This window comes from Halichoerus grypus, chromosome 6 (genome assembly GCF_964656455.1).
Source record: "Halichoerus grypus chromosome 6, mHalGry1.hap1.1, whole genome shotgun sequence".
Lineage (NCBI taxonomy): Eukaryota > Metazoa > Chordata > Mammalia > Carnivora > Phocidae > Halichoerus > Halichoerus grypus.
In genome coordinates, this window is record NC_135717.1 from 64439347 (window position 1) to 64464487 (window position 25141).

At 37.3% G+C, this 25141-nt stretch overlaps 1 protein-coding gene across 1 annotated transcript in view; it reads left to right on the forward strand.

Moving 5' to 3' along the window:
• Nucleotides 1-25141, forward strand: part of GPR158 (G protein-coupled receptor 158) — a 449562-nt gene that overhangs the window by 240425 nt on the left and 183996 nt on the right. Inside the window, exon 4 of the mRNA XM_078075255.1 lies at nt 15041-15237. Coding sequence (XP_077931381.1) covers nt 15041-15237 — 197 coding nt within the window. The remainder of the gene's footprint in view (nt 1-15040; nt 15238-25141) is intronic.

A 25141-nucleotide genomic window follows, 5' to 3' on the forward strand; every position in this document is an offset into this window, starting at 1 on the left:
CTTGGCTGCAGATTTTTCTCAGTCAGCACTTTGAATATATCAGGCCACTCCTTTCTGGCTTGCCAAGTTTTTGTTGAGAAATGTCCAGCTAGCCCTATGGGTTTTCTCTTGTAAATTACTTATTTCTTTTGTCTTGCTGCTTTAAAATTTTTTCTTTATTATTATGTTTTGCAAATTTAATTATAGTATGTCTTGGTGTGGATCTGCTTTTGTTGATTTTGATGAGAGTTCTCTGTGCCTCCTGGATCTGGCTGTCTGTTTCCTTTCCCAGATTAGGGAAGTTTTCAGCAATTATTTCTTCAAATAAATTTTCTGCTTCCTTTTCTTCCTCTTCTTATTCTGTGACCCCTATAATGCAAATGTTATTATGTTTGATGGAATCTGAGTTCCCTAAGTCTATTCTCGTTTTACATAATTCTTTTTTCTGTACTTCATCTTGATTACTTTCCATCATTCTATCTTCTAGGTCACTAATTCATTCCCCTGCTTCTTCCATTGTGATGTTCATTCCATCAGTGTGTTTTTCATTTCATTTATTGAGTCCTTTATCTCTGCTATGTTATTCCTTATCTCTGTGTTAAGGGTCTCACTAATGTCTTCCATACTTTTCTCAAGTCCAGTGAATATCCTAATGATCATTGCTTTAAATTCTCTATCAGGCATGTTACTTATATCTGTTTCACTTAGATCTCTGGCCATGACCTTGTCCTGTTCTTTCATTGGGGATAAATTTTTCTATCTCCTCATTTTTTCTGCTCTCTGTGTCTGTTTCTGTATGTTAAGAAGGTCAGCTATGTCATCTGCTCTTGAAAGTAGGGACTTTATGAAGAAGAGTCCCTGGAGTGCCCTGCAGTGCAGTGTCCACTGTTCTCAGAACCTGGCACTTAGGAGAGTATCCTGTGTGTGTTGCTTATGCCCTGCTGTTGTGTCTGAGTCACTTTTTCTTTAAGTGAAGTCATCTGCACTAACTCTCTAGCTCTTATGGGCTGTGCTTATTCTCTGTGGTGTTAGTGGGACCCAGCCTCTCAGGGGGGCATGCCTGCCAGAGAACTTGGGAGCGGGGCAGGAGTGTTAGCAAAATTTGCATTGGGCCACTTGTCCTATGTCAGATCCCCTGAAATGATGCACCAGCTAAGGGCCAAGCTGGCTGGGGGTGCATCATATTGGGTAGGCTTGGCATGCAGTGGCAGCTGTGCATCTGGCAGCTGAGTGAGGCTTATATGCTAACAAAATTTGCCCTGAGCCCAGGGCTGAGGCTAGCAGGCTTGGAGTATACAAGTCCTCAGGTGCACTGCTAGCAGGTTAGATAGCAAGTGTCTGGAGCACCACTTCCTGCAGGTGGCTCTATGTGTATGCCGGGAGGCAGGGTAGGAAAATGGCAACTGCCAGCTCCCTCATTTTTGGAGAAGTCCCCCAACATGCTCTGAAATCAGTATGAACAGATCTATCTCCCATTCACCAATACCACCACCCTACCTTCCTACTCCCTGGCCTTGTTGTATAAAACTGCTGTTTCTGTGTTGTCTCTCTGCTCAGGCTGCTTTCTCTTTCAGGGCAGAGACCCAGCTATCACTCACCCTCCTGGTTTGCCCAGTGCTGAGTCCACTGACTTTTAAAGCTCTAGGCTGGAAGTCCCCTTGGTTTTACAAATTCCCACAATTCAGCCTCTCTGGTTTTCAAAGCCAAATGTTATGGGGTTATGGGCATTAATCTTCCCCGTGAGCTTTTTGGTGCAAGGGCCCATTTCTCTGCCTTCTTCATACGTGCCGCTCCCTCCCTCCTGCTGGCAGCCTCCCTCTGCCTTTCTGACCTTCTTAACCTTTCAGATGCAGCTTCTTCTCTATATTTATTTGTGGAGTTTGTTCTGCCAGTCTTTGGATCACTCTCCAGTGTATTGACTTAGATGTGGATGATATCTAGTTGTGAATGTGGGATGGGGAGAGTTCAGGGTCCTCCTACTCCACCATCTTCCCAAGCTCCCAAAACAAATGTACTCTGTTTTTAATTGCAGAAGAGAATTTGTTCTTTTTCCTTTTTTTTTTTTTTTTTTAAATCCTTGGGTAAGTCTTACAGAGAGGAAATAACTGATCTTAAACCCAGATGTTTAGAATGTTGCAAAATGTCTTATGTGAACCTGTGACAGTACCAATCTGAGTTGCTGAATATGGCAAAATCTGAGAAGAGAAACTGTTTTCTTTTTCTTTTCTTTTTTTTTTTGCTAATGTGAATGTAAGGTTGTTCCTTTGGTGATGATTTAAGCTTATTGGGCCTCCAAGTCTTGAAAATCTGGTTTCGGTAGTTTGACCAAGCTAGTTTATTAGAGCATCTCACCATCCTGCAATTCAGTTACAATCTATATAACAAAAAGTGAACTGGAGAGGGTCCTGCTCTTTAAATAAAATAGTTTTAATTGGGAGTAATTAATTGTATTCTCTACAATATTTAACAAGTTGATGGAGACATAGTATTACAAAGGAAAGAAAAAGACCACAGGCAACGATAAACTACTTCTATAAAGTAAATTGCTTTGTGAATTTATAGGGAAGTATTTAATAGCATAATTAGAATTATCTGTTTGACCTTCAAGGTCCCAAGCTTCTTCATCTCTTTGTGTGCAGTTCATGGCTAAGCATGTTGTTCAGATCTAGGTGGCACCATTCAAATTGTATTCTATATGAGTGGCACCAGAAACAGCTGATTTTGGAACCTAGAAGCTATCATAGTTTTTGGTTTTGGTTTTGGCTTTTTTTGGTGCCTTGTATCACATACTCTTGACCACTTCATATATAATAGTTATGGGATATGCTGCCAGTATCTTACCCCAAATGCCCACAGAATTTCTTCCCTTTTTTGCTTCAGGGCATTCTCTATAGCCCTCTAAGCTTGCTCAGCCTTATCCAAGAGTGCCTAGAAATTAAAGGCCCCTGGGAACAGCTATCAACCAGTGGGATTGGTGGTTGCTGCGTAAGTGCACCAGCATCTCCTGTTGGAGAGACAAATCTGAGGGGTGTTGTATGCAGCTTTTAGGTGCTCTCAGGAAAATTTAGCTCACATTCCCCATGGTGATATCCAGCTCAGTACTTTTTATTGCCTTTGCTTTCTTTCCTGTTTGTAGCTCATTTTTCATTCCTGTTTTTTGGGGATCACCTCCAAATCAGCTACCTATACTCAGATCCTTTTCTCAGGCTCTGCCTCTGGGGAACCCAAACCAAAACAGCAGTTTTAACTATTTGATAGTTGTAAGTCACATTTAAACCCAAAGAAAATATTTATCTGCTGGTTGGTTGTTTTAAAGGTTTTTGAATTTTTGGTTATGGAAAAAAATAATGCAGTAACCTTTAAAATTTGAGTGAGAGCCAGGGAAAATTCTGTGTGACTAAGAATTTTTGTGGGACATTAATATTGGAGGACCCTGAGAGTCATCTCTCTCTACACTCATTCTTTTGGTGATCTGCCCTAGTCTCAGGGCCATAAATGCTATCTGTGTGCCGATGAACTTTATGTCTTTATCGTCAATGCAGACCTTTCTTCCAAACTCCAGACTTGACATCATCACTTTAGTCTCTGGTAGACATCTTCAAACTGAAATGTCAAGTTTGAATTTATGGCCTTCTCCAAAAACTTGCACATGCATTCTTCTCCATCTTGGTTGTTAGTAACTTCATCCATCCACTTGTCAATGCCAAACATCTAGGAATCATCCTTGACTCTTTCTCTCTCATTCCATAACCAACTCATCAGAAAATCCTCTTGACTCCATCTTAAAACTCTATCGGAATCTAGCCAATTTTTACTGTTGTACTGTGGTCCCAGCCACCATCAGGTCTCACATGGATTACTGGAAAGCTTCTCACTAATTTCCCTGCTTATACCCTTACCCACTCCAGTATATTTTCCACACCAAAGTAATCCTATAACAACATAAGGTATATCATGTCACTCCCGTACTCAAAATCCTACATGGCTCTCCATCTTACTGAGGGTAGAATCCAAGCCCCTACAAGTGGCCCACAAGTGCCCTTTATGATCTGGCCCTGTTATATCTCTGCCTTCACCTTCCACTATACTGCCCCACACTCAAGCTGCTCTAGCCACAATAGCCTCTTTGCTCTTCCTCACATATGTCTGATATGCTCCCACTCCAGGATCTTTGTACTGGCTATTTTCCCTGCCTGGAATTCTCTTCAGTCACAAGTCAGAATGGATAACTCTTATCTCCTTCAAATCTTTGCTCTGATATCACCTTTAGAATGAGATCTACCTTAACTACTTACTTAAAATTGCAGCTCCCACCTCCAGTACATCTGATTCCCCTGACCTTGCTCTACTCATTTTTCCTCTTGGCACTTCTCAGTTTTACATATAGTGTTATTTACCTGTTATGTTGATTGGTTGTGTCTATTTTCCTTAGTAGAACATAAATTCCACAGGCACAGAGATCTTTGTTTTGTTCACTGATTTATTCCAGTATAATAGTTCTGACACATAATTTGACACTCAGAAAATAGTTGTTGAATTGAATAATAATTTGTTTCTGTCAAATTCTCTAAAACTTGAAGTATTATTTTATCAGTGCTTTCTATCTTCAACCTCATTCCAAAACTGATTAGGAGTACCTTACAGAAATATATACTATGCAACAGAATAACAATTAACAATTAATGAGGAAATTGGACAAAAGTAAAATATTGGTCATGAAAAAAATCAAGGAATAAGGTTAGGTGTTGAGCATTTGCTAAAAGTGGACTGTAGGTTTGGTTCTAAGCCAAAAGAAACTCTCAAATTAAGATTGGTTAAAAATGAGAGAAAATTTAACAAAGCTGGAGGACTTGTCAAATGTAGTTAAAATGTAACTGAAACTGCTTGCCATGGTCATGTTACAAAAACTAACAAGTTCAGATATACAAAGCACTTAACATTCTGCAATGCATTTGACCCTTTGAACAATATGGGGGTTTGGAGTGCCAATCCCCTGCACAGTGAAAAATCCATGTATAACTCCTGATTCCCCCAAAACTTCACTACTAATAGCCTACTGTTGACTATAAGGCCTACCAATACTATAGAGTTGATTAACACATATTTTGTATATGTATTATGTACTGTAAGTTATTATTACAATAAAGCAAGCTAGAGAAAAAAATGTTATTAAGAAAATCATAAGGAAGAGAAAATACATTTACAGTATTGTGTTATAGTTATCAGTACCATAAGTTTATGTCATCTGTTTTCAAGATGAATCATCTGTCATTACCTACCTCAATATTATCTTTTAAGCCAAAAGACACTGTAGATGTTATATGTATTACTAACAGTAGACCTCAAAAATGAAAAGATAATGTGGAAAAGAAATTCATATTTATTTATAGGTATTACAATTCATGCATTGATAAAGAAGCAGCAATATGATTACTTTATAGTAACCTCGTGTAATCAATACAGTTGCTTCATGATAGCCTACCCTGTATGCTAATGAATGAATCATTATAACATTTTTATGGCATACAGGGGCGCCTGGGTGGTGCAGTCAGTTAGGCATCCAACTCTTGGTTTTGGCTCGGGTCATGATCTCAGGGTTTTGGGATCAAGCCCGGTGTCTGTCTCCATGCTCAGTGCATAGTCTGATGGAGATTCTCTCTCCCTCTCCCCCTCCTCTCTCTTTCTTTCTAAAAAATAAATAAATAAATAAGAAAAATTTTTTAGGACATACAGTATTACAATCATCTTCTTAATATAGTATTGGAAACATTGTTACATTTTTAGAAAAACACTTGTGATGATAGGCCGAACACAGTTTCTCCAATTATGAGAGAGAGAGAGGCATAGTATATGGTAACATAATTCTTTGAAAGCCAAGTAATAAAACAGTAAGAAAGCTAACACATTATTAATTTTATATTAAATATCACTTACTGCATGTCTTTGGAAGGATAGCTTCTCCACTTCCATACATGTCTTGCACAGGATGTTCTACACAATGAATGCTTAAGCGAGGATGGTGATGATGACACAGAAATGTCTCATACGGTTCTTGCTTGACAGATAGATTTTCACATGAAGAGGCATACATGCACAAAAATAAGTTTATTAACTGTATGGCATGATTATTATTCATTACTATTCATTAAGTGGAAGTAGATCATCATAAAGGTCTTCATCCTCATTGTTTCCATGTTGAATAGGCTGTGGAGGAGGAGGGGGAAGAGGGGTTCGTTTTACTGTCTTAGGGGTGGTACAGATGGAAGAGGAGGCAGGAGAATCAGGCACTCTTGCTGTAATTTTACAGAAATACATTTATTTTTTCATTTCTCTAAAAATGTTTCTATATGGTACCAATCCTTCTACCATCATTTGCTTTAGTTTTAGTGCCTGTATCATAGAATGGTCCATGCTGTAAAAGAAGTTAAAGCAGTCTTGAATAATCAGAACCCTTCTGCCAGATTGTCTAATGTCAATTTGTTTTCTGATACTGCTTCTTCTACCTCTTCTTCCTCATCATCTGGCACTGGTTTGGAAGCACTCATCTCCATCAAGTGGTCTTCTGTCAGTTCCTCTGCTGTGGTATCTATTAACTCTTAAATTTCTCCCAAGATCCATATTACCCTTTACCCCCCCACACACACATTTTTTGCCATGGCTCTGTTGTAAATCCTGTGAAGTTATGTACAACATTTGTCACAGGTTTTTTTTCTGTAGGAATTTAGTTTTGGCCTTGATGGCTTTCATTGCTTTTTCTGTAATAATGATGGCATCCTCAGTGGTGTAATCCTTCTAGACCTTTATGATGTTCTCTCTATTGTGGTTCTCTCTTTTTTTTTAAATTTATATTCAATTAGCGAACATACAGTAACACATCATTAGTTTCAGATGTAGAGTTCAGTAATTCATCAGTTGCATAGAATACCCAGTGCTCATCACATCACATGCCCTCCTTAATGCCCATCACCCAATTACCCCATCCTTCAACCAACTTCCCCTCCAGCAACCCTCAGTTTGTTTCCTGTAGTTGAGTCTCTCATGATTTGTCTCCCTTTCTGATTTCTTCCTATTCAGTTTTCCCCTCCCTTCCCCTATGATCCTCTACACAATTTCTTATATTCCACGTGTGAATGAAACCATATTGTCTTTCACTGACTTATTTCACTCAGCATAATACCCTCCACTTCCATCCATGTCGATGTAAATGATAAATATTCATCCTTTCTCATGGCTGAGTAATACTCCATTGTGGTTCTCTTTCATAGCCATGACAATCATTTTCATAGACTACCATGTAATGAGCCTTAAAGGTCCTTATGGCATCTGATCTAGAGGCTGAATTAGAGACATTGTGTTTGGGGACGAGTAGAAATTTTTCATGCCTTCAGTGTTGAATTCATGGAGTTCTGGCTGGCCAGGGGCATTGTCCAGTATCAAAAGAACTTTAATAGGCAGTATTTTACTGGAAAAGTACTTCCTGACTTCAGGAACACAGCATCGATGGAACCAATCCAGAAAATGGGTTATTTTAGTGCAGGCCTTCTTGTTGTAAAACAAAAGACTGACAGCTGGTGTTTATCTTTTCCCTACAAGTAGCTGTATAGATAAGGGCAGTCCTGATCATAAACCTGACTGCATTTGCACAAAACAGCAGAGTTAGCCTATCCTTTTCTGCCTTAAATCCTGGTACTCACTTTTCTTCCTTATTAATAAATGTCCTTTGTGGCATTCCTCCCCCCACCCCATCTGCATTAAAAACCTGTTCAATGATTTTTTTTTTTAATTTTATTATGTTATGTTAGTCACCATACAATACATCATTGGTTTTTGATGTAGTGATCCACGATCCATTGTTTTCGTATAACACCCAGTGCTCCATGCAGTACGTGCCCTCCTTAATACCTATCACCGGGCTAACCAATCCCCCCTCCCCCCTCCCCTCTAAAACCGTTTGTTTCTCAGAGTCCATAGTCTCTCATGGTTCATCTCTCCCCCCAATTTCCCCTCCCCATTTTTCCCTTCCTTCTCCTAATGTCCTCCATGTTATTCCTTATGTTCCACAAATAAGTGAAACTATATGATAATTGACTTTCTCTGCTTGACTTATTTCACTTAGCATAATCTCCTCCAGTCCCATCCATGTTGATGTAAAAGTTGGGTATTCATCTTTTCTGATGGCTGAGTAATATTCCATTGTATATATGGACCACATCTTCTTTATCCATTCATCTGTTGAAGGGCATCTTGGCTCTTTCCACAGTTTGGCTATTGCGGACATTGCTGCTATGAACATTGGGGTGCATATGGCCCTTCTTTTCACTACATCTGTGTCTTTGGGGTAAATACCCAGGAGTGCAATTGCTGGGTCATAGGGTAGCTCTATTTTTAAATTTTTGAGGCACCTCCACACTGTTTTCCAAAGTGGCTGCACCAACTTGCATTCCCACCAACAGTGTAAGAGGGTTCCCCTTTCTCCACAACCTCTCCAACATTTGTTGTTTCTCTCCCTGTCCATTTTTGCCATTCTAACTGGTGTAAGGTGGTATCTCAATGTGGTTTTGATTTGAATTTCCCTGATGGCTAATGATGAATAACATTTTTTCATGTGTCTGTTAGCCATTTGTATGTCTTCTTCAGAGAAGTGTCTTTTCATATCTTCTGCCCATTTATTGACTTGATTATTTGTTTTTTGGGTGTTGAGTTTGAGAAGTTCTTTATAGATCTTGGATACCAGCCCTTTATCTGTAGTGTCATTTGCAAATATCTTCTCCCATTCTGTGGGTTGCCTCTTTGTTTTGTTGACTGTTTCCTTTGCTGTGCAGAAGCTTTTTATCTTGATGAAGTCCCAAAAGTTCATTTTTGCTTTTGTTTCACTAGCTTTTGGAGATGTATCTTGAAAGAAGTTGCTGTGGGCGATGTCAAAGAGGTTACTGCCTATGTTCTCCTCTAGGATTTGGATGGATTCCTGTCTCACATTGAGGTCTTCCATCCACTTTGAGTTTATCTTTGTGAATGGTGTTAGAGAATGGTCGAGTTTCATTCTTCTGCATGTGGCTGTCCCAATTTTCCCAGCACCATTTTATTCAATGATTTTCTTAAAGGCATCCGAGAACTCATCTGCTGCCTCTTGGTTGGCAAACACTGCTTCTTTTGTTATCTTGACATTTTTTAAGCCAAACGTCTTTCTAAAATTATCAAACCATCCTTTGCTGACATTAAACTCTCCAGCATTAGATCCTTCACCTTCCTTTTGCTTTAAGTTTTCATATAATGACTTAACTTTTTTTCAAATCACATGTGTCCATAGGTATGCTTTTCTTATAGCAATCCTGCACCCACATAAAAGCTGCATTTTCAATATGAGATAAAAAGGTATTTCACAAAAAGCGCACGGTTTTTGTGCCTGCTGGCGTATCTACAGCAACATCTTCACAAATTTCCTTTTTCTTTTCTCTCTTTCTTTTCTTTTCTTTTTTCTTTCTTTCTTTCTTTCTTTCTTCCTTTCTTTCCTTTCTTTCTTTTCTTTCTTTTCTTTCTTTCTTTCCACAGTGGTCCTTACTGGATTCTTTTATGTTGAACCGGCAGGCACCTGCAGCTGCAGATCTCAGTCTATGGTACATATCAAGCAATTCACCTTTTTCTTGTAATGTCATGAGTTTTCTCTGCTTCTTGGAAGCATCACTAATGGCATGGGTCTCATGGTATTGTTCAAGGTTTGCAGTATTGTACTAAACACAATAAAAAAACACATGAGAAACCTGTAAGATCACTTTTTATGCAATACGAATTTACTGGAGTGACAAAATGCTTATGCAGAGATGATTAGCATCAGATGGGTTTTAAGCGGATACTGGCAATGCTGAAGCTCACCACAATAGCAACAGGAGGTGGCTACAAAATTATTACAGTAATACAGTATTACTACATTTAATTTTAAGCAGTTATGATTTAATACTGTATCTTTACACTTGTTTACATTTCCCTAAACTGTGAAATGGTGCCATGTGTGGTCTGTAAATGTTAAGTTTTTATAATAGATTTGTATATGTTTTATGATAATAAATGTTAAAATAGACTGGTATTTACATATATTTTATGCATTCATGACATATCCACTTTTTCTTTAATTTTTCAATATTTCTAGGGTACACAGTTTATCCGCTAGTTTTTTCAAATTGCCAAAATTCTCCAAAAATTTCTCAATATATTTATTGAAAAAAATCCATGTATAAGTGGATCATGTGTTTCAAACCCATGTTGTTCAATTGTATTTTTCAGGCTTGAGTGAGTCAAAGTACTAAATAGCTCATACCATCTAGGAGAATTATACCATTAGATATGAGTGAAGTTTCAAGTTAATTTGTATTGAAAGTAAATAGTATGTACTGCTTGGCTTATAGGCAGGTAGGAGCTTCTTAAACCAATGAGAAAATATCTGCCTATTTAGCTGAAGCAAGAAAGCAAAGATTGGTTAAGAAGGACTATTTCACAAAACCAAGACTTTCCATAGATGTTTTTTCTTTACTAATTTAACTTTTGTTGTGATTCTGTTTATAGTAGTTTGGTTTATTGAGGAGTATTTGCACTTGTTAGGAATTACTGTCCTTTGTTGCCAGATGTCCAGTCTGTAAAACCATAACTATAATATTTTGTCTATTCTTTTTTTTTTTAAAGATTTTATTTATTTATTTGAGAGAGCGAGAATGAGAGAGAGAGAGAGCATATGAGAGGGAGGAGGGTCAGAGGGAGAAGCAGACTCCCTGCTGAGCAGGAAGCCCGATGCGGGACTCGATCCCAGGACTCCAGGATCATGACCTGAGCTGAAGGCAGTCGCTTAACCAACTGAGCCACCCAGGCGCCCTATTTCGTCTATTCTTGTCATTGTTTCTGATAGGAAGGTAAATTCAATCCATATTCTTCCATCTTGGCCAGAAGGGGAAATCCTGACCTTTGTCTTCCGTATTTGCTCATAGAGGTCTTGACATTTTTGTCACCATCATCAGACCATCTGAATCCTTGACAACTTTATCTTATTCAGTGCAATGACCCCTTTTTACTTCACTCACATGACTATCCTTTTTCTACTCAGAGTTAATTGATCGTTTTCTTAGTATCCTAGACTTTTGTACTTTGTAGCTTTTGACTTCTGTGCCAGTTTTTGTCCATATTAGATACTTGTTTTTAATCCCTTCAAATGCCACTTGGCCTTATGTCTTACTCCAGTCATTGTTCTATTTCCTGAAAGCTTTGAGTGTTTTGCATAAATACAGTTGTATTATGCTTTGCTTCAGACTGGAACCTCATACCACACTTTTAAATTTCTTTTCTGCTGTGGGGCACCACTGAAGTCATGGCACAAGATGCAAAAATCTGCTCCAAATTTATGAATGCATAACCAAAAATTGTACAGGAGTTAATGACTCTGGAGTCTACCCTTGAACAATGAATAAGGTCAATGGTGAAGAAATGTTTTCCTCTTTAATCCCTCAGATTGACTCAGACTCAGGAGGTCTCTGGAGGATTGAGCCCCAGCTACCCTCCATTACAGCCTCGTATTGGCTTTCCCTCCTTCCCTGCGATGTAATGCCACTGTCACAATCCTTTATTCTCTATCCCCGACTGCTCTATCCTCCTCATTTATTTCTATGCTACTGATAATTGTAGAAAATAAGAAAAAAACATTTTGGATAGATCTCCTAGTAAATCATACCATCTTACACTAAATGGATTCTTTTTCTGCCAAGTGATCCCAACTAGTCATCTTGTGTAATATTGCTGCTTTAATCTTTCATGTCTTCATCCTCAAAACTGGCCTTCCTCATTCTCAACCTGAGTTGTTGAGAAGTATAAGACTTTACAAGATTGGCTTCCACATTGTCTTTTGTCTATATTTCAAAACAGTTTTCAACTGATTTCTCCCCTTTATAAAAAAATTATTTAAAAAAATATTTTTTTAAAAATTAATTTTATTTAAATTCAATTAATTAACATATACTGTGTTATTAGTTTCAGAGGTAGAATTTAGTGATTCATCACTTGTATGTGACACCCAGTGCTCTTAACATCACATGCCCTCCTTAATGTCCATCACCCAGTTACCCCATCCCCCCCACACCTCCCCTCCAGCAGCCCTGTTTGTTTTCTATAGTTGAGTCTCTTATGTTTTGTCTCCCTCTCTGATTTCATCTTTATTTTTCCCTCCCCTCCCCTGTGATCCTCTGTTTTGTTTCTTAAATTCCACATATGAGTGAAATCCTATGATAATTATCTTTCTCTGACTTATTTTGCTTAGCATAATACCCTCTAGTTCCATCCATGTAAAAAAAAATCTTTAATCCACCTCTACTTTCCAATGTGAGCAGAAACATCAGTTATTCTTAGAGTTAATTTTTCCAGTTGTGCTTTTGATTATTTTTAATCCTGACTTCTCCCATCCTTTTCTTACCAGTCTTCCCATATCCTTCCTTAATTTCTAGTGGCTCCTTTTGCGGACTGCAGCTATGCTCAGATCTTACCTATAATAGAGGAAAACAAAACACAAAATCAAAATCCTTTTTTTTTACTTCATCATTATTCCTATTAACCATGAGATTTTCTTGCTTTTCTCATTCAATGGAACATTTATTGAAATAATACTCTATTTATCTCATATTTATTCTTTAAGCCTTGACAAACTAGTTGCAGTCTCTATCACTCCTTGGAAACCACTGTCTTAAAGGTCAGTGAAAGATTGGGGCGCCTGAGTGGCTCAGTTGTGAAGTGTCTGCCTTTGTCTCAGGTCATGATCCCAGGGTCCTGGGATCGAGCCCCACTTCGGGCTCCCTGCTTGGTGGGGAGCCTGCTTCTCCTTCTCCCACTCTCCCTGTTTGAGTTCCCTCTCTTGCTATCTCTCTCTCTGTCAAATAAATAAATAAAATCTTTAAAAAAAAAAAAAGTTCAGTGAAAGATAAAATAATCATTATACCTCATAGCCTTTCCTCAGTCATCATCTTTGATCACATTTCAGCATGTTCCAATAAATCAGTTTTCTATTGTGACATTGTAAAAATTTCTGTCTAGCTTCTTACTCTTTGCATTCCCTAATCATTGCCTTATCCACTCCCAGAGCTCTCTGTAAGTTCTTTCTCTGACTGATCTTTCTCCCACACCCCAGTCTTGTATTATTGCTCATTTCTTATTGTATATTACTGCTGGACAATGAGTTGGACCTCAAAGTTAGTTTCTCTAAAATGGAGCTTATTATTCCCACTTACTTCCTCTTTACCTCAGCTCTTTCTTCTGACTTTCTTGTTTTTGAACAGTAATACTTTTTTTTAAGGCACCAGTGGATTTTAACTCCCTCTTTGCATCTTCAGTATTTGGAGAAGAGAAAACCAAGCACTCTAATTTATAAATATTAACTCGGTTAATACCCACAACAATTCACATTTCATACATAAGTAAACTAGGACCCAAAATAGTCAAATGAGTTGCCTACTATCTCAGAGCTATCTAGGAATGGGAACCATATCTGCTGGATACTAAAATTCATACACTTTTCACTGTGTAACAGAATAGTGACTCTTAAACAGCATAATATCCTGAATTATCAAAGAAACATTCAATTACGTTTTTGCTATTTATTAAGGAAGGAGAGAAGACAAATACATTTTAGAAAGAATATGAACCTTTTCAACAAGAATTGAAAGTAATAAATACTTTCTGTTAAACTTTGTATTATTAAAATGCTGTTAACCAGAGCAACCTCTTTCCCAGATTCCTCATTCAGTCAAGGTTGTGTTACATATTGAACAGGGTGATTGTGTTATATACTAAACTGGGTGGTTGTATTATATACTAAATTGGGTATATATTCACTAATGTCTTTCATATTGAGTTCAGAGTTGGAAATAGTTTTTTTTTAATTTTTTAATTAACATATAAGGTATTTGGAGAAGAGGTTATTATTATTTGTTTCAGGGGTACAGGTCTGTGATTCATCAGTCTTACACAATTCACAGCGCTCACCATAGTACATACCCTCCCCAGTGTCCATCACCCAACCACCCCATCCCTCCCAGGAAATGGTTTTTTTTTTTAGTATATGTTATTAATTGGATATTTTCCAGTGTTAAACTCAACAATTAAAGAAAATCTTCACCCACTGAGCTTCAGAGCTAAGTTAAGTTTGACAACTGAGACAGAAAAATCTAAAAGTAAAGGGAGGATCAATAGCAGCAGTTAGTTAATAGTGAGGAAATGTCCTATGAATAGGCAAAGTGGGAAATTACATGATGGCCTATAAGTATGGATTATACTCTGGGCAAAGGATGCACCATCATTAGGCAATTGCACACTGAACAACTGCCAGTTAAGTACCATTTTATCCAATTTAGACCTAATGAACTTAGTAGATGAGATCCCTGCTGAATTAAGGAGCAATCAAAGCCTCATTTTGGATTCTGTGCCATCTAGGTCAAGACGTTCCAAAAGTGTTGTGTATTACTTGGTACAGAAAAGAGATAACTTTCTTATCCTTCCTTCTGGTTAAATCTTTTTTTTTAAGATTTTATTTATTTGAGAGAGAGTGAGAGCAAGAGCAGGGAGAAGAGGGAGAAGCAGGCTCCCTGCTGACCAGGGAACCTGATGCGGAACTTGATCCCAGGACCCTGGGATCATGACCTGAGCCAAAGGCAGACGCCCAGCTGAACGAGCCACCCAGCCGCCCTAATTCTTTAACAAATATTTATGGAATATAATTCGTGCCATAGAGAGTATCATTTGGTGATTGGTAGGTAATGATATGACAGAATTGGAAAACTGTTCTTTGCCTTTAAGGAGTTTTATTTCCATTTTTGCTAATTTTTTTCAATTACTCTGAATGACTTTTTTTTTTTAATCAAAAGGATAAAAAGAATTTTGTTTAGGTCTAAAAGCAAAGTAACTCTCCCTTAGCAAGCAGGTTGATAAAAGGTCTTTAGTAAAAAGGATAAGGAATGAAGAGGTGAGGATGTGTTTTGTGTACTCAATCTCACCTATCTCAGAGGTGCAATGACACTGTGGTTTTATTTGGAACTTTCAGGAAGTGCAAAAGATGTGTCAGAAGAAGCCCATGTCTGCCTACCCTGCAGGGAGGGCTGCCCTTACTGTGCTGATGACAGCCCCTGCTTTGTCCAGGAGGATAAGTATTTGCGACTTGCTATCATCTCCTTCCAAGCCCTGTGTATGCTGCTCGACTTCGTTAGCATGCTGGTGGTCTACCACTTTCGCAAAGCAAAGGTAAACCCAGGTACCCTGGTTATGAACTTCCTTTTTATTATGAAGTGACCTCTTCTTTTTTCAAGCAAATAGAGTTTTTCCAAGTCCTACTTGCCTCTCTATTTAGCAGAAGTCTTCCTATAATATAATCAGACTAGAATATGAACATTATATTCTTTAGCTTCCCAGGAGAAATAGGGATTAAAAATATGGAATCTTGTTATAACATTTTCTTCTACAGAATGTTTCCCCCTATTTAGCATGAAGCTTGAGTACTTTATTGCCTTAAAGGACTCTCTTTTATATCTCTTTGGTTTCTAGAAGAACTTATTCTGCCAGTACCCAAAGTATTGTTAATTTTTTCATATATAGAAAGCTTTTTGATATTTATTATATTTCATTTTTATTTCTCTTAGCCATATTTGAAGTTAGCAAATGGACTTGACTATTTTGAGCAAATGTGCTCAAAGTGTAATGATACTTTGAAGAATGAATTTATTCATGAACTTATATTTAGTCTTGCATTAGTGTCCCAGGATAATAGTGATCCTACAAAGAGCTTATATGGCTTTTGAGAGAGCCTGTCCTTCAGTCCTGTTCTGAGAAATCAAAGAGTAGTATAAACATTTGTATGCTTCTCAGTCAGGGGTGGATGAAATGGTAAAATGTTCAGGGCAAAGCTTTCTGGGGAGTTGTCCTCAGTTGGTCACCCAATTAATTATATGTAGCCAGTGTTGCTGTCAGAATTTGTGGTTCTATTGCTTTCAGAAACTTATTTGTGCCATTGGGAAAAAAACACAAAGCTAAATTTTCCACCTTTTCTGAATTCAAATGAGCCCTTCGTGTTAGCAAAGTTGTACAGATTGGTTTAGATAACAGAGCTCATTGGAAGCATAAAGTGTTCCCATTAGAAATTTAAAAAATAAAACAACTCTGTGAATGGCATCTATTACAAGGCCTCAAGTTAACATTAAAAAAATCCCCTCTATTGAGATTCTAGGAGAAAGTATCCATTATGTTAATGTCATAGACTTAAATAGTTAATTTTAAATAGACAGTTTCATTAACAGAAGCATACAACACAAATTAAAATCAAGCTTTAAGTCAGCAAGAAAGTGCAGACAGGCAAATTGCTCTTCATTTAACCAATACTTGTCTTTCTTTTGAAACAAAATGTGTGTTAAATTGTATATATAATAAAGTAGGAGGCAAGTGGAGTTGAGAAATATCTAACCACAGTTACCTAGATAAAATTTAATGTTTTTTTTAAAAAAAACCTGTCACTGGTAGAGCAGGTAGAGTTGAAAGGTCTATTCAATAAACTGCTCTGAAATCTCTCTATATGATGTCATTCATTCATACAGGGGATAACAGATAGTTCTTTATGAATTTTACTTGATTATAATCATTAATGATTGCTGTGCTAAATGTAGTTAATGATATATGATGGGTAGAATATTACATTGGATATTAAGAAAACTGAGACAGTTCTTGCTATACCAAAGTCTTAATCTATGTTGATGTTATTTAACATTTCCAGAATTATTAACTTTTCAAATTTCTCTGGACCTTCATATGAAATGCTACTTTATAGGGCTATCATGAGAATTGGCATCTTTCCATATCATTTGGTGAAATTTTTATAGATACAAACTGGTTGGAATAGACAAATTAGACATTATCTAGTTTTAAGATGGTCACCTTTTGAAGAATCAGTTTTCACAGAATGTGACATAACATAGGGGGGATTATTTTTAGGAAATAATATAGGTTAATAAAGTCAGTGAACATGAATCTAGTATATTGAAGAAAGAAAACTTGGTGAACTTTTCTCTTCTGATTTCAGTTACCAAAAAGAATGATTAACTGTAAAAGCAGTAAACCATTTCCAGTGTAGAAATTGCATGTTTATCATATGTGGACATTGGCTTTGCTTTTTAAAGTTTTTATGTGTCTTTGCAGCATTTCTTTGCATAAAGCAGAAAACTGATGATCCCTTTTGAAGTAATACTGATGTCTTTCTTATAAGTTTTCCATTGTATTGCCTACCCACCAATAATTAAAAGAACAAAAACCTTAATCTATCACTTTACATATATTTTGACAAAAGAGAAAAACCTTAGTTGCAATATAGAAGTAGCATAATATTGTGGGTAAGTGTGCAGACTTCAGAGTCAGATTGTTTAGACTCGAATCCTGTCTTAGCCCCTTGAATGCTATTACACTTTGGAAAAATTTCTTAGCTTCACTTTGCCTAGGTTTTTCCTCTATAAAATGGGGTTTAACACACCATATACAAAAATTAATTTAAAATGGGTTATACACCTAAATATAAGGCCCAAAACTAAGAAACATTTTTAAGCAGAAAACATAGGCATAAATCGTCATGATCTTGGGTTAGGCAATGTTTCTTAGATACAGCATGAAAAGGATAAATGACAAAAGAAAAAAATAAATAAATTGGACTTCATCAAAATTGAAGACTTTTGGGGGTGCCTCAGTCGTTAAGCCTCTGCCTTCAGCTCAGGTCATGATCCGGGAGTCCTGGGATCGAGCCCCACATCAGGCTTCCTGCTCAGCCAGGAGCCTGCTTCTCCCTCTCCCACTCCCCCTGCTCTTGTTCCCTCTCTAGCTGTCTCTCTCTCTCTGTCAAATAAATAAATAAAATCTTTAAAAGAAAAATTGAAAACTTTTTGCATCAAAGGACACCATCAAAAAGGTAAAAAAGACAACCCATAGAATAGCAGGAGATATTTGTAAATTATACTAGAACCCAGAACATATAAAGAATAAAAAGATAACCCAATTGAAAAATGGGCAAGGGATCTGAATAGACATTTCTACAAAGAAGATATATAAATGGCCAATATGCATATGAAAAAATGCTTAATAACATTAGTTATTAGGAAAATTCAAATCAAGCCCCCAGCACACACTAGCATAGCTAAAAATGAGAAGACAATAACAAGTGTTGTTGAGGATGTGGAGAAATTGAAACTCTCATTCATTGCTATTGGGAATGTAAAGTGGTACAGCCACTTTGGAAAATAGTTTAGTAGTCCCTCAAAAAATTAAACATAGACTTATGATATTACCCAGTAACTCCACTTCTAGGTACATACCCAGGAAAATGGAAAACATATGTCTTCAATGGCTAAAATAAAAAACATAGGAAATAACAAGTGGTGGCAAGGATGTGGAGAAAAAAAACCCTCATGCACTCTTGGTGGGAATGCAAACTGGTGCAGCCACTGTAGAAAACAGAATGGAGGTTCCTCAAAAAGTTAAAAATAGAATTATCAGATGACCTAGTAATTTCACTACTGGGTATTTAACCCCCAAAAATGAAAATGTTAATTTGAGAAATATATGCATCCCATGTTTATTGCAATATTATTTACAACAGCCAAGATATGGAAACAATCCAAGTGTCCATCCATAGATGAATGGATAAAGATGTGGTGTGTGTGTGTGTGTATGTGTAACAGAATATTACCCATAAAAAAGGGTGAGATCTTGCCATTTGCAACAATGAGGATGGATCTAGAAGGTATAATGCTAAGTAAAATAAGTCAGAGAAAGGCAAGTATATTTCACTCCTATGTTGAATTTAAGAAACAAAACAAATGAAAAAAGAAAGAGAAAAAGAGACAAAAAAACTGACTCTTAAATACAGAAAACAGGCTCGTGATTGCCAGAGGGGAGGTGCATAGGTAGAATAGATAAAGTGGATTACAAGTATACTTACCTTCATGTGCACTGAGAAATGTATAGAATTGTTGAATCATTTTATTGTACACCTGAAACTAATAAAAAGAAAACATTTGCCTACACAAAAATGTTCACACAGATGTTCATAGCAGCATATTTATAATAGCCAAGAAATGGAAACAACCCAACTGTTCATCAGTTGATGAATGGATAAATAAAATGTGGTATATCCATTAAATGGAATATCTTTTTGTCAATAAAAGGAACAAGTAGTGATACATGCTACAACATGGATGAATCTTGAAAACATGCTACATGAAATAAAATGGTCATGAAAGATCATTTGTATGAAGTTTACATTTATATGAAATGTCCAGAATAGGCAAATCAGTAGAGCCAAGTAGATCAGTGGTTGTCAAGAGATACAAGGAGGGAAGAATGGGGTGTGACTGCTAATAGGTTCAGGGTTTCTTTTGGGGAGGATGAAAATTTTCTAAAATTATGTTATGGTAATATGTTTCACAAGTCTGTCAGTATACTAAAAACCACTGGCTTGTACACTTTACAAGGATTTAAGGTATATTAATTATATCTCAATAAAGCTATTACAAAGTTTTTAAAGGAGTTTATTACTTACCTCACAGGATCCTTTTGAAGATTTAATGAGATTATTCATATAAAGTACCTTACTAGACATTTGTCTTTTGTTATTAAATTATTTTAGACCACTTTGTGAAATTAATAATCTGTTTGCTTCCCATGTTAGGGGTTAAGTATGACATTTATTTTTTTTAATATTTTTTTATTTTTTCATTGAGAGAGAGAGAGAGATAGAGAGAGCACACAGTGGGGGAGGTGCAGAAGGAGAGGGAGAAGCAGACCCCCTCCCGCCCCACTGAGCCAGCCGGGGAGCCCGATGTGGGGCTCCATCCCAGGACCCGGAGATCATGACCTGAGCCGAAGGCAGATTCTCTACCATCAGAGCCACCCAGGCGTCCCAAGTATGATATTTAAAATGCTTAAAAGATAAGGTTTTGAAAAAATATAGCCAGTGGGACTCTAGGCAATAAATTCATTTAAATTGTCTTATAATTGCAAACAGTCATCCTATACTAATCCTAATAGATTGTCCAGATAGCTGAAATGAACAAAACACCTGTGGTACAGATTCTTTTATTTTGGCTATATCTTCATCATGAAAGAATGAAAGGAATGTTAAACTGTAAGCAGGATAGTTTCACTTAATTGATTTCAATTAAGTGAAAAAAAGATCTTTTCTTTTTCTTTTTTTAATTCAGTTACTTATTGAGGATCTGCTATTGTTCAGCATTGTGATACCCAATACAATTTGAAGAATAAATGAGAGTAATTATTCTTTTATTTAATAAATTTATTTTTTTAATTTAAGTTCAATTAGCCAACATATAGTACATTATTAGTTTCAAATGTAGAGATCAGTAATTCATCAGTCGCATATAACACCCAGTGCTCATCACATCACATCCCGTCCTTAATGCCCATCACCCAAATACCCCACCCCTCTTCCCCTCCAACAACCCTCAGTTTGTTTCCCATAGTAAAGAGTCTCTCATCTCCCTCTCTGATTTCTTCCCATTCAGTTTTCCCTCCCTTCCTTTTTGATCCTCTTCGCTGTTTCTTATATTCCACATATAAGTGAAACCGTATGATAATTGTCTTTCTCTGATTGACTTATTTTACTCAGCATAATACCCTTCAGTTCCATCCATGTTGATGTAAATGGTAAGTATTCATCCTTTCTGATGGCTGAGTAATATTCCATTGTATATATATATATATACCACATCTTCTTTATCCATTCATCTGTCGATGGACATCTTGGCTCTTTCCACAGTTTGGCTATTTTGGACATTGCTGCTATAAACATTGGGGTGCATATGCCCCTTCATATCACTACATTTATATCTTTGGGGTAAATACCTAGTAGTGTTAATTGCTGGGTCCTAAGGTAACTCTATTTTTAATTTCTTGAGGAACCTCCATAACTGTTTATCAGAGTGGCTGTACCAGCTTGCATTCCCACCAACAGTGTAAGAGGTTTTCCCTTTCTCCACATCCTTGCCAACAAATGTTGTTTCCTGATTTGTTAATTCTAGCCATTCTATCTGGTGTGAAGTGGTATCTCATTGTGTTTTTGATTTATATTTCCCTGATGCCAAGTGATGTTGAGCATTTTTTCATAACGCCTGTTGGCCATTTGTATGTTTTCTTTGAAAAAATGTCTGTTCATGTCTTCTGCCCATTTTTTGACTGAATTATTTGTTTTATGGGTGTTGAGTTTGATAAGTTCTCTGTAGATCTTGGATACTAGATCTGTCATTTGCAAATATCTTCTCCCATTCTGTAGGTTGCTTTTTAGTTTTGTTGACTGTTTCCTTTGCTATGCAGAAGCTTTTTATCCTGATGAAGTCCCAGTAGTTCATTTTTGCTTTTGTTTCCCTTGCCTTTGGAGACGTGTCTAGCAAGAAGTTGCTGCGGCTGAAGTTGAAGAGGTTGCTCCCTGTGTTCTCCTCTAGGATTTTGAGGGATTCCTGTCTCACATTTAAGTCTTTCATCCATTTTGAATTTGTTTTTGTGTATAGTACAAGGAAATGGTCCAGTTTCATTCTTCTGCATGTGGCTGTCCAATTTTCCCAACACCAGTTGTTGAAGAGACTATTTTTTTCCATTGGATCTTCTTTCCTGCTTTGTCAAAGATCAATTGACCATAGAGTTGAGGGTCCATTTCTGGGCTCTCTATTCTGTTCCATTGATCTATGTGTCTGTTTTTGTGCCAGTACCATACTGTCTTGATGATTACAGCTTTGTAGTATAACTTGAAGTCGGCATTGTGATGCCCCCAGCTTTGGTTTTCTTTTTCAACATTCCTATTTATTCTTCCAATCCACGAGCATGGAATGTTTTTCCATCTCTTTGTGTCTTCCTCAATTTCTTTCATGAGTGTTCTATAGTTTTCTCAGTACAGATTCTTTACCTCTTTGGTTAGATTTATTCCTAGTTTTCTTACGGCTTTTGGTGCAATTATAAATGAGATCGATTACTTAATTTCTGTCTCTTCTGTTTCATTGTTAGCATACAGAAATGCAACTGATTTCTGTGCATAGATTTTATAACTTCCCATGTTGCTGAATTGCTGTATGAGTTCTAGCAATTTTGGGGTGGAGTCTTTTGGGTTTTCCACATAGAGTATTATGTAATCTGTGAAGAGTGAGAGTTTGATTTCTTCTTTGCCAGTCTGAATTCCTTTTATTTCTTTTTGTTGTCTGATTGCTGAGACTAGGACTTCTAGTACTGTGTTGAGCAACAGTGGTGAGAGTGGACATGGACATCCCTGTTGTGTTCCTGATCTTAGGGAAAAGCTCTCAGTTTTTCCCCATTGAGAATGATAGTCTCTGTGGGCTTTTTTGTATATGGCTTTTATGATATTGAAGTATGTTCCCTCTATCCCTACACTGTGGTGAGTTTTAATCAAGAAGGGATGCTGTATTTTGTCAAATGCTTTTTCTGCATCATTTAGAGGATCATATGGTTCTTCTCCTTTCTTCTGTTAAGTGATGTATCACGTTGATTGATTTGCTGATATTGAACCATCCTTGCAGCCCAGGAATAAATCCCACCTGGTCATGGTGAATAATCCTCTTAATGTACTGTTGGATCCTGTCAGCTGGTATCTTGATGAGAATTTTGGCATCCATGTTCATTAGGGATATTGTTCTGTAATTCTTCTTTTTGGTGGGGTCTTTGGTTTTGAGATCAAGTTAATGCTGGCCTCATAGAATAATTTTGGAAGTTTTCCCTCCATTTCTATTTTTTAAAAAAGCTTCAGAAGAATAGGTGTTGTTCTTCTTTAAATGTTTGGTAGAATTCCCCTGGGAAGTCATTGGCCCTGGACTTGTTTTGGGGGAGATTTTTTATTACTGCTTCAGTTTCCTTGCCAATTATGGTTCTGTTCAGGTTTTCTGTGTTTCTAATGTTTCTACACTTGTAGGTTAAGGATTTCTTTTCTTGAGCCGCTTTCAGGATTTTCTCTTTATCTCTGAAATTTATAAGCTTTAGTATTATATGTCAGTCTGTTGATCTATTTTAATTTTTATTGATTTTTATTGATTTTGAGGGGCGTTCTCTGTGCCACAGTTCTCTGTGTCTCAGGACTTGAATGCCTCTTTCCTTCCACTGATTAGGAAGTTCTCAGCTATGATTTGCTCAAATATGCCTTCTGTCCTTGGCTCTCTATTTCCTCTTCCTCTGGGACCCCATTCAATCTAATATTGTTTCACTTTATGATATTGCTGATTTCTCAAAGCCTCCTCTCATGAACCCTTAGTTGTTTTTCTCTCTTTTCCTCAGCTTCCTTACTTTCCAACATTTTGTCTTCTATGTCACTGACTCTCTCTTCTGCCTCATTTGCCCTAGCTGTTAGAGCATCCATTTTAGACTATATGTCCATTAAAACATTTTTAATTTTGGCCTGAGTAGATTTTAGTTCTTTTATTTCTGCAGTAAGGAATTCTCTAGTGTCTTTTATGCTTTTTTCAAACCCAGCTAGTAACTTTATAATCGTTATTCTGAATTCCAGGTCCAACATTTTACTTAAATCCATATTGATTAAATCTATGGCAGAATATTACCTCTGGTTCTTTCTTTTGTGGTGAATTCCTCCTTCTAGTCATTTTGTCCAGAGAAGAATAGATAAATGAGAGAACAAAAAAGAAATAAGAAATAAAAAATTAAAATATCAACCATGACCCCAGCAAAATATACACTAGACAAATCAAAAGAGAACAGAAACCAAAAAAAGAAAAAAAAAGGAAAAATGAGAGAATATAATCAAACAGGTAGACAGAACAGAGTGATACACTTGGTCCTGGGTGTATTTTGGTCTGTTTGTTAGAAGACACTTGATCCCACAATTGTAAAGAAAGAAAAACTTATATATATGCAAAAATAAAAATGAATACAGTGAAAGGAAGCCCAAAATGAAGAATATATCTATAAAATATAAATGTAAAAGTGAAAGTTAAAAAAGACTTAAAAACACAGAGTTGATAAAATAAGAAACTAGTTGAAAAGGAAAAAAAAAGAAAAATTTTCAACTGAAAGATAAAAGAATCATGAGAAAAAAACCTCAAATTCTATATACTATTTTCCCCTACCACTGGAGTTTTACAGTTCTGTGTGCTCTGTAAACTTGATATTTGCCTCATGTTCCAGCTGATCTTCTGGGGGAGGGGCCTGCTGTGCTGATTCCCAGGTGTCTTTGCCGGGGCGGAGTTGCACCACCCCCTTGCTAGGGGGGCGGGGCTCAGTGTAAGCTGCTTCAGGTTGCTCTATGTGGCTTTTGTTCCCTGAAGGCTTTCCCCGGTGCTTTAGAGGATGAAAATAAAAATGGCAGGGCCCCAATCTCCAGCCCTGGACCTGAAAGATTGTGGCCCCCTCTCTTCCATAAACCCTCCAGGGATAAGTGGTCTTCACTTTTGTGTGCGCCAAACTCTGCAGACTCCTGTGTGCACACCCATGCCAATCCTCCCTGGGGAGTGAGGAGGGTCGCCCTGGGCCTGCTGCTAGCAGGGACCCCGCACAGAGAGTGGTAGCCCATTTCTGCTGCAGTTCTTAGTTTATGGCAAACAGAGCTGAGAGCCCACTCCCGGGCTCCCTGACCATAGCTGGTTTCCCTGCTCCAATGCTTGAAAAGTCTGCTGGCTCAGGCACCCCCATTCTTTCTGTGGCCTGGGGGATCCTGAGACCACGCTGTCCCACCTGGAATTCTGCCCCGCTTCACCACCTGAGCACCTTTCAGCAGGGACATCTCTCACTGGAGCAGACTTCTAAAAGTTATGATTTTGCTCCAGGCCTATATCACTTTCCACCAGCTTATGGAGACTCCCTCCCACCCACCATTTATCTTCTATCCCCTCAGATTCAGTTCTCCACACCTCTTACCTTGCAAAATGTGGTCATTTTTCTATTTGTGGAATTCCAGCAATTCTTTTCTTACATCTCAGGTTGAATTCACAGGTATTGAGAACGACTTGATAGATATCTAGCTAAATTCAAGGAACCAGATGAAATGAGGTCCCCTACTCTTCCGCCATCTTGCCTCCCCCTCAAAAACAATATTTTGAATACCCAAACTCCACAAGTGCTCATTCACATACACATATGGAGTTATACAAAT